General features: G+C 45.6%; 1 protein-coding gene across 3 annotated transcripts in view; it reads left to right on the plus strand.

Moving 5' to 3' along the window:
- Positions 1-13084, plus strand: part of arid3a (AT-rich interactive domain 3A) — a 62953-nt gene that overhangs the window by 19866 nt on the left and 30003 nt on the right. For all 3 annotated transcript variants that reach the window (XM_063201044.1, XM_063201043.1, XM_063201045.1), the window contains one exon: positions 659-941. In XM_063201044.1, coding sequence (XP_063057114.1) covers positions 659-941 — 283 coding nt within the window. The remainder of the gene's footprint in view (positions 1-658; positions 942-13084) is intronic.

Consider the following 13084-nt stretch of genomic DNA (forward strand, 5'->3'; position numbering starts at 1 on the left):
CAAGGAATACACCCACCATTTAAGCTGGTGAAATCATGTCCAAGATAGGAATTAACACTGTTTTTTTTTATATAAAATCATCTCATCGGTTAATGTATTTAACTGTTAAGTGTTGTCTTTTGTTTTGTTTTTAGTCTTCCTCGACATTTGCTGCCATTTATTGTCCCCGTCCCAACTCTTTTGAGACGTGTTGGATTTATCAAATTAGAAATGAGTACATATGTCCCCCAAAACAATATTTTTTCTCGGTTTTAACACTTAATATGTTGTCTTTTCACTATTCTCCATCTAATGAATAGATTGAATGTTTTGAAAATGATAGCATTTTGATTTTATTCACTGTTTACCAAACGTCCCAACTTCATCGGAGTTGGGGTTTGTAAATCCCTCCAAAACCAAACCTGTGGTCACTAAGCAACCACTACGGTAGCAAGGCCTTACCGCATAACCATTTTAACCATCTTGCCATTTTACCCATCACTAACCCAAACTTCAGATCACCCTACTCCCTCTCACCCACAGGAGACAGTGGGCTGAGGACTCGTTACTTGTGCTTGTACTTAAACCATAGAAACTGGATTAGATATAGGTTCTATTTTTACAATCTCTGCTTCAACCATGTGGCCATTTTAACCCCCTCCTCTCCCAACACCCACAGCAAGCAGAAGTGGGACGAGGATGACTTCGAGGGTGACATGGAGGAAGACTACGATGACGAGCTGGGTGACGAAGGCCTACCATCGGGCCGTGAGGCGGTGACGCCGGGTAAAGGCATCCTGCTGCTGCCCCACCGCCAGCTGCACCCCAACTCCTCCCAGCTGCTGAAGCCCCGGCCACCACCAGAGCTCCACGCCGGGGCCCCCCCGCCGCCACACAGCTCCCAGGGCCTCCTGCCCCCACAGGACCACGCAGACTGGACCTACGAGGAGCAGTTCAGACAGGTAGGGAGTCCTCTGGGGGACCAGACTTTGCAGGCTTAGATTCACCTGGAATGAGTGTGTGTGTGTGTGTGCGAGTGTGTGTGTGTGTGTGTGTGTGTGTGTGTGTGTGTGTGTGTGTGTGTGTGTGTGTGTGTGTGTGTGTGTGTGTGTGTGTGAGAGAGAGAGAGAGAGAGAGAGAGAGAGAGAGAGAGAGAGAGAGAGAGAGAGAGAGAGAGAGAGAGAGAGACAGAGAGACAGAGAGACAGAGAGGCAGATGATTCATTCAAGCTAATGTAAGTAACTTTTGAGTCATGAGTCTTGAAAGGAAGAATGGGATAGAATTATGATGATGGTGATGGTGATGACAAATGGGTAAACAATGGAGTGTACACTCTGGACTGCTGAGCTGCTCTGGGTCGGTGTGTCTCGGCTCCCTGGCGTTGTTGTGGGAAGTACGTGGTGTACTTGATGCTGATGCAGTGCATTTTATATTTCTTCTGAATTATTTAGGCTATCGTTTTAGCTGACTACTGACATCCACATCACATCACTAGAGTACAACCATAATGTCTCGTTGTCTATGTAATAGCTTGCCATCACAAACTGTGCCACACAAATTGGCGCAGGCACTTAGAGTTATCAGAGTTCTTGACGGAGCAATTTGAATAGTCATACTTAGACGTCATTAAATTCGCTATCAGTGTCGGGACGTCACTCCCTGTCTGTCCATGCCGGCTGCCTGCGTCTCTTTTATTCTATGGTGAAGGAGATGTTTGCTTGAGTGGAGGAGACATCATCAGCCGTGCCGGTTGCTGCATCTGATTAAGTGTGGCCAACCAGAGAACGTCTGGCGCCACGCTCAGCCAGCTGGCAGCTCACCTCGCTACGCTACGCTCAGGCAGACTGTGTCTGTGTCTAGCTCTCGCTCTTTTTCTTCCTTTCTTTTTCTCTCTCTCTCTCTCTCTCTCTCTCTCTCTCTCTCTCTCTCTCTCTCTCTCTCTCTCTGGTCTCTATGATCCTGCTCAGGCTGGCTGTGTCTGTCTCACACTGTCTCTCTTTTTTCTCTTTTCTCTCTCTCTCTCTCTCTCTCTCTCTCTCTTTGTCCTCCTCTTTAACTCTACGCTCCCGCTCATGCTGGCTGTGTCTGTCTCACACTGTCTCTCTTTACCTCTTTTCACTCTCTCTATCTCTCTCTCTCTTTTTTATCACTACTATTCCAGTCTGTTTGCCTGTGTCTATCAGTCTTTCTCTCTCATTTTCACTCTCTCTCTCTCTCTCTCTCTCTCTCTCTCTCTCTCTCTCTCTGACAGACTTTGCTCTGCCGCTCTCTCTGTCTGAGTATTATATCTCCGTTTTCCTTTGTCTCTGACTCAGTCTGAGCCCTCCTCACACTCCTTGTCTTTCGCTCTGTTTGAGGCAGTGCCCCTCTCTCTCTCTCTCTCTCTCTCTCTCTCTCTCTCTCAGTCTCTGTCACTCTCTCTGACTTGCACACATGCACTGTTTCTCTGTCTGGCTGTGTGTTTGTGTGTGTGTGTGTGTGTGTGTGTGTTTGTGTTCGTGTGTGTGTGTGTGTGTGTGTGTGTGTGTGTGTGTGTGTGTGTGTGTGTGTGTGTGTGTGTGTGTGTGTGTGTGTGTGTGTGTGTGTGTGTGTGTGTGTGTGTGTGTGTGTGTGTGTGTGTGTGTGTGTGGGTGCGCCTGCGTGTGTGCTTGTGTCCACTGCCTCTTATCTGATTGCAGTAGTCACTGCTACTGTACATGAAGTGGAGCAGAGGACCAGACCTTTCCTATAACTTCCTGAAGTTTAACGTAATGAATTGAACTTATTCTCAACTTTTATTCTTTCATTTCTACACTTTATTTCTACTTTATTCTTATCTCAACTTCTGTCTTTATGTTTTTAGTTTTGCGAAGCACATTGCACCTGTGTATGAAATAAGCTATACAAATCAACTCGCTGTGTCCTGCTCGCCTTACCCACTCGTAAATGTGCGGCCGTGATGACAGGCCTGGAGTTTGGCAGCCATGTTGAGGCTTTGGGCATTTTGATTGCTCTGCGTTTGGCTTTGATGCCAAGTGTAGTGCGTATGCATGTCCCTGTTGGTCACACTCAGCAGCCAAATCTGGATGGAGGCACCTGCTTCAGGCCGATATGCCATAGCAGCAGGCATTGCTGTCAATAAAGTCGTTAAAGAAACATCTATTCATTAGCCCTCTTTCGCTAGCCCCTACTACAGGTTGTAAGTGGAATTGTCACTGATTTGAAGCACAAAGAGACAAAGTATGATTCCAAACTTGAATGTTCTTATCAGAGCAACGTAATCAGTGAGAATGGGAGGTGTAATGTAAATTATTTTTAGTCTGTCAGAATGAGAAGCCAAGTGGAGCCCACTAGCACTTTCTCCATCAGATTTTGAAGTGAATTTACTCTGAAGTCGAATTATCTTTTCCTTGAGAATACTGTTTTTTGTTTTATTTTTTGGGGCTTTTTTGCCTTTATTATGATAGGAAAGAACGAGGGGAGACAGGAAATGATTGTGAGAGAGATGGGGTAGGGCTGGGAAATTACTCCGGCCGGACTCGAACCGGTGTCCCTGTGGGCATGCAAGCCCACATGTGTGGGGCTTAGCACACTGCGCCACAGCACCCCGAGAATGACGTTTTTTTAATCCACTTCAGCCAAAGCAAGTTAAGTTAACCCTTTCATGCAGAGGCTATGCTATAACGTCATTGTCACCAAAATGTTAATGATGACCATGTCTTAACCTTTTACTTAAAGGATAACTTCAGTCAATTTCAACATGGAATTGTAATGCTCACACTACCCTGGAGTTTTTTTTTCTTCTTCTTCAGCCTTTTCCGAGATCCTGGTCATTGTAATGGGGGCAGCGCTTTGTTTACATTTTTAAAAAAAAAACATTTTTATTTATTCCCAAAAACATCCAAAAGGTTATACAACAACAGACAACTAGCAAACAGCGGTACCTTTTGGGAAAATATTTGGAGTAGGCCTATGTTAATTTAAAAAAAAAAAATGTAAACAAACGCTGCCCCCATTAGAATAGCTCATATCTCGGAAAGGGCTGAGCCGAAAAATGTGGCATCACCGGGTACTGACAAGTCAAGGGTAGCGTAAGCAATACAACAGCATATTGAAATTGACTGAAGTGGTCCTTTAAGACTCTTGACAATGTCTTAGCGATGGTGTTATGATGCCTTTATTTGATAGGACAGTCTGAGATGGTGACAGGAACCGAGTGGGACAGAGAGATGGGGTGGGATCTGGAAATGACCCCAGCTAGACTCATGTCCCCGTGGGCATGCAACCTCAAATGTGGGGGGCTTAGCATGCTGCGCCACAGCGCCCCCACTGTGTTATGGTATAGTTTTTTGGGTTTTTTTTTAGAGTATTTTTTGGGGACTTTTCAGCCTTTATTGTTTTTTGTGAGACAGGATAGTCACAGTGGGTTTACATACAGTGTCCAATCTCGCCCTCCAACCCGTGCCTGCAGTTAGGGAGCACTGTCGAGACAGCAGAGCCCATAAGGCTGGCGCTAATAACTGACAATTGTGCTCGCTGTCGGCTGAAACTTGACAATATTACTGTAAGTTCTGAGAAACCAATGTGGATTTAAATTAAATGTACAATAACCTGGGAGTTATGTCCTTCTGATTTCTTACAGCTTTGGCATTTATGAGTCAGGCTCCGCTAGCATCTTGCTAACAAAATTGCTTTACGGCCGTCGTGATCACAGCAATGCAGCCGGCCGACCAATCCAAACGCAGTGTGTGAAGCCACTCGTGACGTCATATTGACAATAAAGACGTATTTTACAAAGATCCAGCGAGTTTAAACATTCAAACTAAGTGCTGTTTGAAAGGATAATTTACATGTTATGTATCCTGCCTTTGGGAAAAATAAAATGAAACGATGATACCAATTCTCTCCCAAAGCAATGGCAGCATCTGTGGTTGAGCTCCATGGGACCCCATTCATTCTAACAGCCTCTGCGCTCCTTGGCGCTCCTCTGTGCTGTCTGGATGGTGCCACTTAGTGGACAGTACCACCCGGAAACAGTCGCGAGATTCCTCTCTCGTACTACCCATAGACCCTCTCTGGGATAGTGGAGGAGAGACAGGAAGTGAGCTGGAAGAGAGAGATGGGGAAGGACCGGCAAATGACCCGGACCGGGAATCGAACCCGGGTCGGCCGAGTGGTAAACGTGTGCCCTACCATATCAGCCACGGTAGGGCCAAATGTGTTATGATATAGTTAAGCATTTTCAGCAAATAGTGAAAATGCTCGCCTGTGAACCCATCTACATGAAAGGGCTACTGCGACAAAGTGCATGTTGTAGCGATAACACTGCCGTCACGTGTTTCGCATCAACTTTGAAATGCGCATCGTTTTAAATCGATCTGTATCTTTGATGGAAAAAATCCTACAGTGCTAGTGGCTTTATATGCTTCCTGCTGAGCGAGCGGTTGTGATGATAACACTAACAGGGTCAATGACAGTACAGTAGATTTATCACAATCTGATTTTCCTACTGTCAGGTGCATCCCCCCACCCCACCACACACAAACAGAGAGAGAGAGAGAGAGAGAGAGAGAGAGAGAGAGAGAGGGAGAGAGAGAGAGAGAGAGAGAGAGAGAGAGAGAGAGAGAGAGAGAGAGAGAGAGAGAGAGAGAGAGAGAGAGAGAGAGAAAGTGTGTGTGTGTGTGTGTGTGTGTGTGTGTGTGTGTGTGTGTGTGTGTGTGTGTGTGTGTGCAGGGCCACTGACAGCTTTTGGCGGGCCCAGGGCAAAGTCATTTGAAAGGGCCCCTGATCCAATATATTCAATGTAATGAGGACTCAATTTTGGGCCCCCTCTCTCCCTGGGCCCGGGACAACTGACCCCCCCCTGTCAGCTTCACTTTGTGTGTGTGCGTGCGTGCGTGTGCGAGTGAGAGAGAGAGAGAGAGAGGGGGGAGGGGGGGGGGGGGTTAGAATTAGAATGGGGAGCTCTATTTTCTTTCGAAATCTTGCGGACTTGGACATAGACGTGTGTCAGCATGGTGAGCATGGTGAGTCAGCATTTGATTATTCATGGTAGCTTTAGCTTCTCTCTCACATCTTGACCAGACACCACTTTTGCACACACCACGCTAAACCAACATTTCATACTTACTTATATACGACCCACACGCATTCACACATACCCCTAGACATTATTTTTGACGCTATTTCTGTTCTTTAAAATAAACATAAAAACGGTAAACTTTTGTGTGCCTCTTTTATGTTGCGCCGGTAACGAGCCAGGCGTAACAGGACACAACAGCCTGATATCGTCCCGTACCGTAGCTGTTGGCTATACAGTATCTATACTAAAGGCCTCCATCGTGTGGCAGTTATGTAATCAAATATGCCAGCTATGCCCTGCACGTCAGATAATGTCTCACGATTGTGTGTGATGGCATTAGCTACCGAATCATGTGGGCGGGTTGTTTTTTCTTTTCTTTCATTCCAAATATTTCCACAGTCATCTCAGCGTTATATAATTGCAAAACTTTTCTCTAGTTCCTTCCTTGAACTGTTTTCTTTAACAATCAATGTTTGCAACCCTCTGATTGTTTTCAATGTGTAAAATGCCAGTGTGACTCATACATTGGTGTTCTTGTTAACAAAAGAGAGGTTACATGTATACATGTAACATAACGGCCAATGTTTGTACTGAATTGTATGTATGTAGCACATATGTATTTCAAAGTGTTAAGCTGCCACTGTATAAATACCTGAATTTCCCCCCTGCTTTAGTCAGTTCTGTTCTGTTGTGAACAAGCCCACGCAAAGTACTGTAGCTGAGAGGAAAGAGTTGATTTTAGGCACGTTGGCACAGTATTGAGTATTGTCGTCACACTGTAGAAATGTAGAAATTGAGGCAATTGTAGAATTGTATAAATGTACTTATTTGATCCTCTTCTCTGGTCTGATTGGGCCAGAGCAGAGTGACAGGAAAGGGTTGAGTTGGAGCTGTGTATTTTAGGAAGGCCATTGTAGAGGATTATCCTCACTCTGTAAAAAATGCAGAAAATGAAACTTGTAAAAAAAATAAAAATTGTAGCGCTGTAGAAATGTCTGTGATCCTCTTGCCTGCTCCGAACGATCGAGCACATCAGGCAGTAAAGGGTTAAGGCACAGCAGTTTATTTTGGGCAGGTGGGTGTAGGCGGCTGGAATGTGCCTGGGGCGGGCGATAATGCGTCCACTCTGGACACAGACCCCCCCAACCCCATCCCCACACACACACGCATACACACACACACACACGCACACACACAGTCACACACAGTTACACACACACACACACATATATGTACAGACCCCCTTGCAGAACACCCCGCATGTCTCTATCTGTCGCTGTCAGTTGGAAGCCCTCCAAACTGAAAGTGGGAACACGCACTCACTCTCGCGCCAGAACCCTGCACCTCCCCTATACTCTCCCTCGCCTATACACACATACACACGTGCACACACACCACTCAGATACACACACACACACACACACACACACACACACACACACACACACACACACACACACACACACACATACACACATACACACCCACACACACACACACACACACACAGACACACACACACACACACACACACACAGGCATATGTATGCACATGCACTCTCACGCAAGCACGCACACACACGCACGCCTGGCACAATTGAATCTTGAATTTCAGGTGAGCAGCAAACAGCATTAACGCTGTAAATACCACTACCTACTCCCCCCTCCCACGTCATACACACCCACACACACACACACACACACACACACACCCCTCCTGGCCTCGGGGAGGCAGACAGACAGACAGACAGGCAGGTAGGCAGACAGGCAGGTAGACAGGCAGACAGGCAGGCAGACAGATAGACAGGCTGTGCTGAAGAGAACAGGGCTCACGTCTTTGAGAGCGGCAGGAGAGAAAAGGCCAAACTAAATAAAGTTCCCATGCGTCTCACTCTCATGCAGCACAAGCAGCAGAGCAGTGCGCTTCTAATTTTAATACCGCTGGGCTGGGCGGTTATCTGGCTATTAATTAATCTAACGTCAAGGCACGGCGCCAGCGCAGCCTGATAAAACTATCAGGCGGCAGCATGCTGTCTCAGCAGAGGAAATAAATAGCACAGAGGGGATTCATTTCTTGATATCAAAATTCAACAGAAGCGAAATAAAGACGCACACAGGCACGGATTGGATATGATTTGATTTCCACAGAGCTAGTGCTGTGCTGTGCTTGTCTTTCGTTCCTTGAGATAAAAAATAAAAAAAAATCTCCACTGAGCAACTACTGTGCTAATCAACTAAACTAAACTAAACTACACTAAACTAAACTAAACTAGAAATGCACTCAGAGTGGGTAGACCTCCGCCAAGGAGCTGTTTGATAGAACATTTGACTATGTTACAGTCTGTCTGCGTTGTTTTTGTGGAGGTAGAAACGGAATGCCAATATTTGCCCTGTCCTGCAATGGTGAAGAATCACCACCAAAAATGAATCACTCGTTCCTTTCGTCATTTTCCACAAAATTTCATCCAAATCCGGTCATAACTTTTTGAGTTAGCCTGCTGACGAACAAACAGACAAACAGACAGACAAACCAACACGACCGAAAACATAACCTCTTTGCCGGAGGTTACTAAATTAAACTAAACTTAACTAAACTAAACAAAGCTGAAGACCTACACTGGCAGTCCTACACCAAAGATTGCACTACCAGGAAGCAGATTAAACAGATACACAGGCATTACTCATACACATACACCCTATGCACACATCAAGTAATACCATCAGACAAATATATTTATTTAGACCACACTCGGAAATTACTGTTGCTAATTTAAATAGATTTGTTTAAACGCTCCACACGAGAGTTAGCGAGAAAGAGCAGGGCCCCGGTTAGATCTTTATCAGATGGCCATGAGAATGATTGCTGATTTCACAGAGATACTCTACACGACAGTGTGGGACAAAATTGAACTGCTACTGGTTGGCGTGTTTTATTACATGAGCTCGAATGTCAGTATGGCACTCCATCAGCATTTGGTGGGGAGGGGAGTTGAAAACAAGACATACTGCAAACCAAACTGGATAGACAGCCTCTGCCAGACTCTAATACCAGACAGGGTTAAGTCGCTATTGGACATGCTAGTGCAGTTGTGAACACATTTACGGCTTTCACAAAAATGTTCTTTATGTATATACAGGGCTCTAAATTAACACCTGCCAACCGGCCAAATGCTGCTGAAAATTCTGTTTGACTGGTAGAAAACAAAACTAACTAGCCACTTCAACCCATTAGGGAGTGTGTGTTTGGCTCGTAAGATTAGCATCTAGGAGCAATGTTGGCTGGTGATGAAAAACATTAATTTGGAGCCCAGTTTATATACACATACAGTACATTTTTAAATTTGATATCACATATTTTTTGCTTTCAATATTATGGTTGTTCTGCCCTTTTTTTTGTTGACATGCAGTAGCGTTTGAGAGCCAAATGGTAAACAGGAGGAAGATAAGAATTTAGGATGTGAACAAAAGAGAGAGTGGAGTACCTGCAGGACATTTGGTGACAGCCCCACCCGGGTCAATCTTGTCCCTAGGCCAAAACACAGACAGAGGAGAGGAGAGAGCAGCAGAGCAGAGGGAGGAGACTTAACCCCTGTTATAAGACACTACCGCTTTGATAAATTAGCTGTACCAGAATGGCAATGACTAAGTCGTAATATATTACTAAAGGCCCTGTGTATGGTCAAAGTGGTGTAATACTATGGTAGTCAAGTTTTTTCAGTGACTATTACAATGTCCCATTGGCAGTACAGTGTCTTGTAAGGGGCTACGAGAGAGAGAGAGAGAGAGAGAGAGAGAGAGAGAGAGAGAGAGAGAGAGAGAGAGAGACCCGTGAAGTCCCTATTGTCACTTTGTTCCTACACTTCTCCCTTTTCCCTTTCCTTTCTTCTCTTCCCTTATCCCTTCCTCTCCTCTCCTCTCCTAGTCCAGTCCAGCAAAGGCAGATGGGTCACAGATGGACAGTAAAGCAAGGGGCTGTGTGTGTGTGTGTGTGTGTGTGCGTGCGTGCGTGCGTGCGTGTGTGTGTGTGTGTGTGTGTGTGTGTGTGTGCGTGCGTGCGTGCGTGCGTGTGTGTGCCTGCATGCGTGCATGCATGTGTGTGTGCATACATAGTAAGTGTGTTTTTGCAGATGGACAGTAAAACAGGCATCTCTTTTTAAAAAATCAGTACGCTTCCTTTGCTCTGCCCCCCTCCTCCCCTCCTCTCCACCTCCCCTGTCCTGTCTCCTGACTCCTGACTCTCTCTGACTAGACAGGCCTCATCCAGGGCTGATCCAGCCTTTACTGCCTTTCCAGCCCCAAGGCCACATTAAAGATTGATCTCTGGGTTTGATGACTCAGGCCTGTTGCCACGGACACCAGAGGGGTTGCGGGGGCTGTGGGGGTCAGACTGGACCCAATACAATAGACTTTATTGTGATCTTTTATTGTCTTTTCACCAGTGTGTGTGTGTGTGTGTGGCGGGGTGTTTAGCCTCTGGCTTTGTACTTAAGAGGCAACAGGATTCCTCCTTGCTGAGGGTTTATTGGCCATGTGGTCCCTTTGGGTCTACATAGCCCCTTTTATTCAGATTAGATTGGGCACAGGAGTAGCGTTGATGTCTTGCCACTGCTTTTATCTCTTGTATGTCAGTTGGTGCTATCTGGGCTTATCAAAAAGGGGCTGGTTGGTGAACGCCTTTTGAGTCAAGCCCCGGTGTTGGGCCACGCACAACGTACATACTTAGTCTACCAAAGGATTATATGAAAGAAAGGATCATTTGTTAACTCCAATCAGTTGTATCATATAGAAATTATAAGGATATGGATGAGCTTAGATAACCAGTCAGTTGGTCCTCCCCACAATTAACAAAAACAAGCTTTGTGTGTGTGTGTGTGTGTGTGTGTGTGTGTGTGTGTGCGTGCGTGCGTGCGTGCGTGCGTGCGTGCGTGCGTGCGTGCGTGCGTGCGTGCGTGCGTGTGCGTGCTTGCGTGTGTCCATGTCTGTGTGTGTGGAGTTCTCCTTGTGCGTGCGTGCATGCGGGTGTGTGTGTGTGTGTGTGTGTGTGTGTGTGTGTGTGTGTGTGTGTGTGTGTGTGTGTGTGTGTGTGTGTGTGTGTGTGTGTGTGTGTGTGTGTGTGTGTGTGTGTGTGTGTGTGTGTGTGTGTGTGTTCTCCTTGTGCCTGCGTGCGGGGGTTACCAGGTGGACCTCTGTTCTTTTCCTTCTTCATTGTAACATGTCTCAATTTATGGTGATTACATCAGCCACACACACACACACACACACACACACACACACACACACACACACACACACACACACACACACACACACACACACACACACACACACACACACACACACACACACACACACACACACACACAGGGCTGCTGACAGCTTTGCCCGAGCCTGGGACAAAGTCACTTGAATTGCCCCCCCCCACCCAATGCATATACGTAATGTAATGACAACCTGTTTCTGGGCCCCCTCTCTATCTGGGCCTGGGACAACTGACCCCTTTGTCCCCCTGTCAGCTTGCCTGCACACACACACACACACACAGACACACAGTGTGCCCCTTCTCCAGCAGTGATCACCCCTGTCCAGTGCCTCTGAACACAGCACCACAGCACCACAACACTGAAGCCAGCTGCAGCTATTGTGTCTGTGCTGGCCCTATTGATGTCTGCTGCAGCTGGTTGGCCCATTGTAGTCCCGGTGTATATTGTTAGTAGCCTGGTATAGCAGAAGTAGTCGTTGATGTGACAATCAGACAGACAGACAATTGAAGCCCTGAGACGAAGAACCATACAAGTCCACATTTTCAAATTTTGAACATAGGCCTATGTTTTTTTAATTTGCAGTTTGAACATTACTTTTTTATTTTGATTTTTCTTGAAGTCAGAAAACAAAAGCTTCTTAATTATAATAATATAATATGTTTTAATGTCAATGTTAAAAATCAAATGTTACCAGGTATTTACAATTCTGGACATTAACAAAAAATTTGGACCATGGTTCTTCGTCTCAGGGTTTCAATTATGATGAATACATCTGTGACAGTGTTGATGGTCGTGTGTGAGAATGTCGTAGTTTATACACCGCGCTCTCCCGTGTTGGTGCACCTCCAGTTGAATAAACTGTAGAATGAAGAAGTGGATCACTCCTTTTTATTCAACAAAAAAGGGATAATCCAGGCAACTCCAAGTTGACACAAAGCGCTGATAAAGACCAGTGCGGTCGAAACATGTTGGCTCTTTTAACACATTCAATACCAGCCGTCTTTTGGAATTGTAGACTGTAGACTCCCAGCCAATTTCATCATTTTTTGTCATTATTTGAACAGCCACCGAAATATTTTGTCTTCAACCCACAGACACATGAAGGGGGTTGTTCGAAAGCCCAAAAACTCAGCTGTCTGTATATTTTTACTCTTTGTTTCTAACTTATTCCGTTCCGAAGTTATTTCACTTAAAGCGAGCACTGGTTTAGGTAAAAATAGCGATTTTCAACATTCAAACTGTCTTTCATTTCCAGAGGGGCTGGGACCTCGAAACCTTAAGCGGCCCAGTTTGGCTGATGCCCCACTTTACCTGATGTCACAATTGGAGACTTTTCCCAATCCTTCTAGAAATTTGCATTTAAACATTTTACAGTTGTCAGTTCTACAGTTGTGTTGACAACTCCCCCGTGTATGTGTGAAATCATTGGTAGAAACATTGCTCAATGCAGCGCAGCCAGATCAAGATCAGTGACATGTCGACTGAAATTGCATTAGATATAGTCACACACTTCATTGCGGGAAACAGGCACTCAGGCAATATGGGCTGTGACTTGCTCAGTGTACATACAGTATGTGAGCGTGATGCGTATTAGAGATATGTCATCTGGAGTGATGTACTTGCATTGAGTCACAAATTACATAGGCATGTAGACACACTGGCTTTCAAGTGGCGGGTGTATGTGAACGATGAGGATTAGTGGCAAGTCAAGAGAAATGATGTATAAGGATGTATTTCGCACCCAGTTGATACTTGTTCTGCTTGATCATGAGGAGTGTGTGCG

Source organism: Engraulis encrasicolus, chromosome 6 (genome assembly GCF_034702125.1).
Source record: "Engraulis encrasicolus isolate BLACKSEA-1 chromosome 6, IST_EnEncr_1.0, whole genome shotgun sequence".
Taxonomy (NCBI): Eukaryota; Metazoa; Chordata; class Actinopteri; order Clupeiformes; family Engraulidae; genus Engraulis; species Engraulis encrasicolus.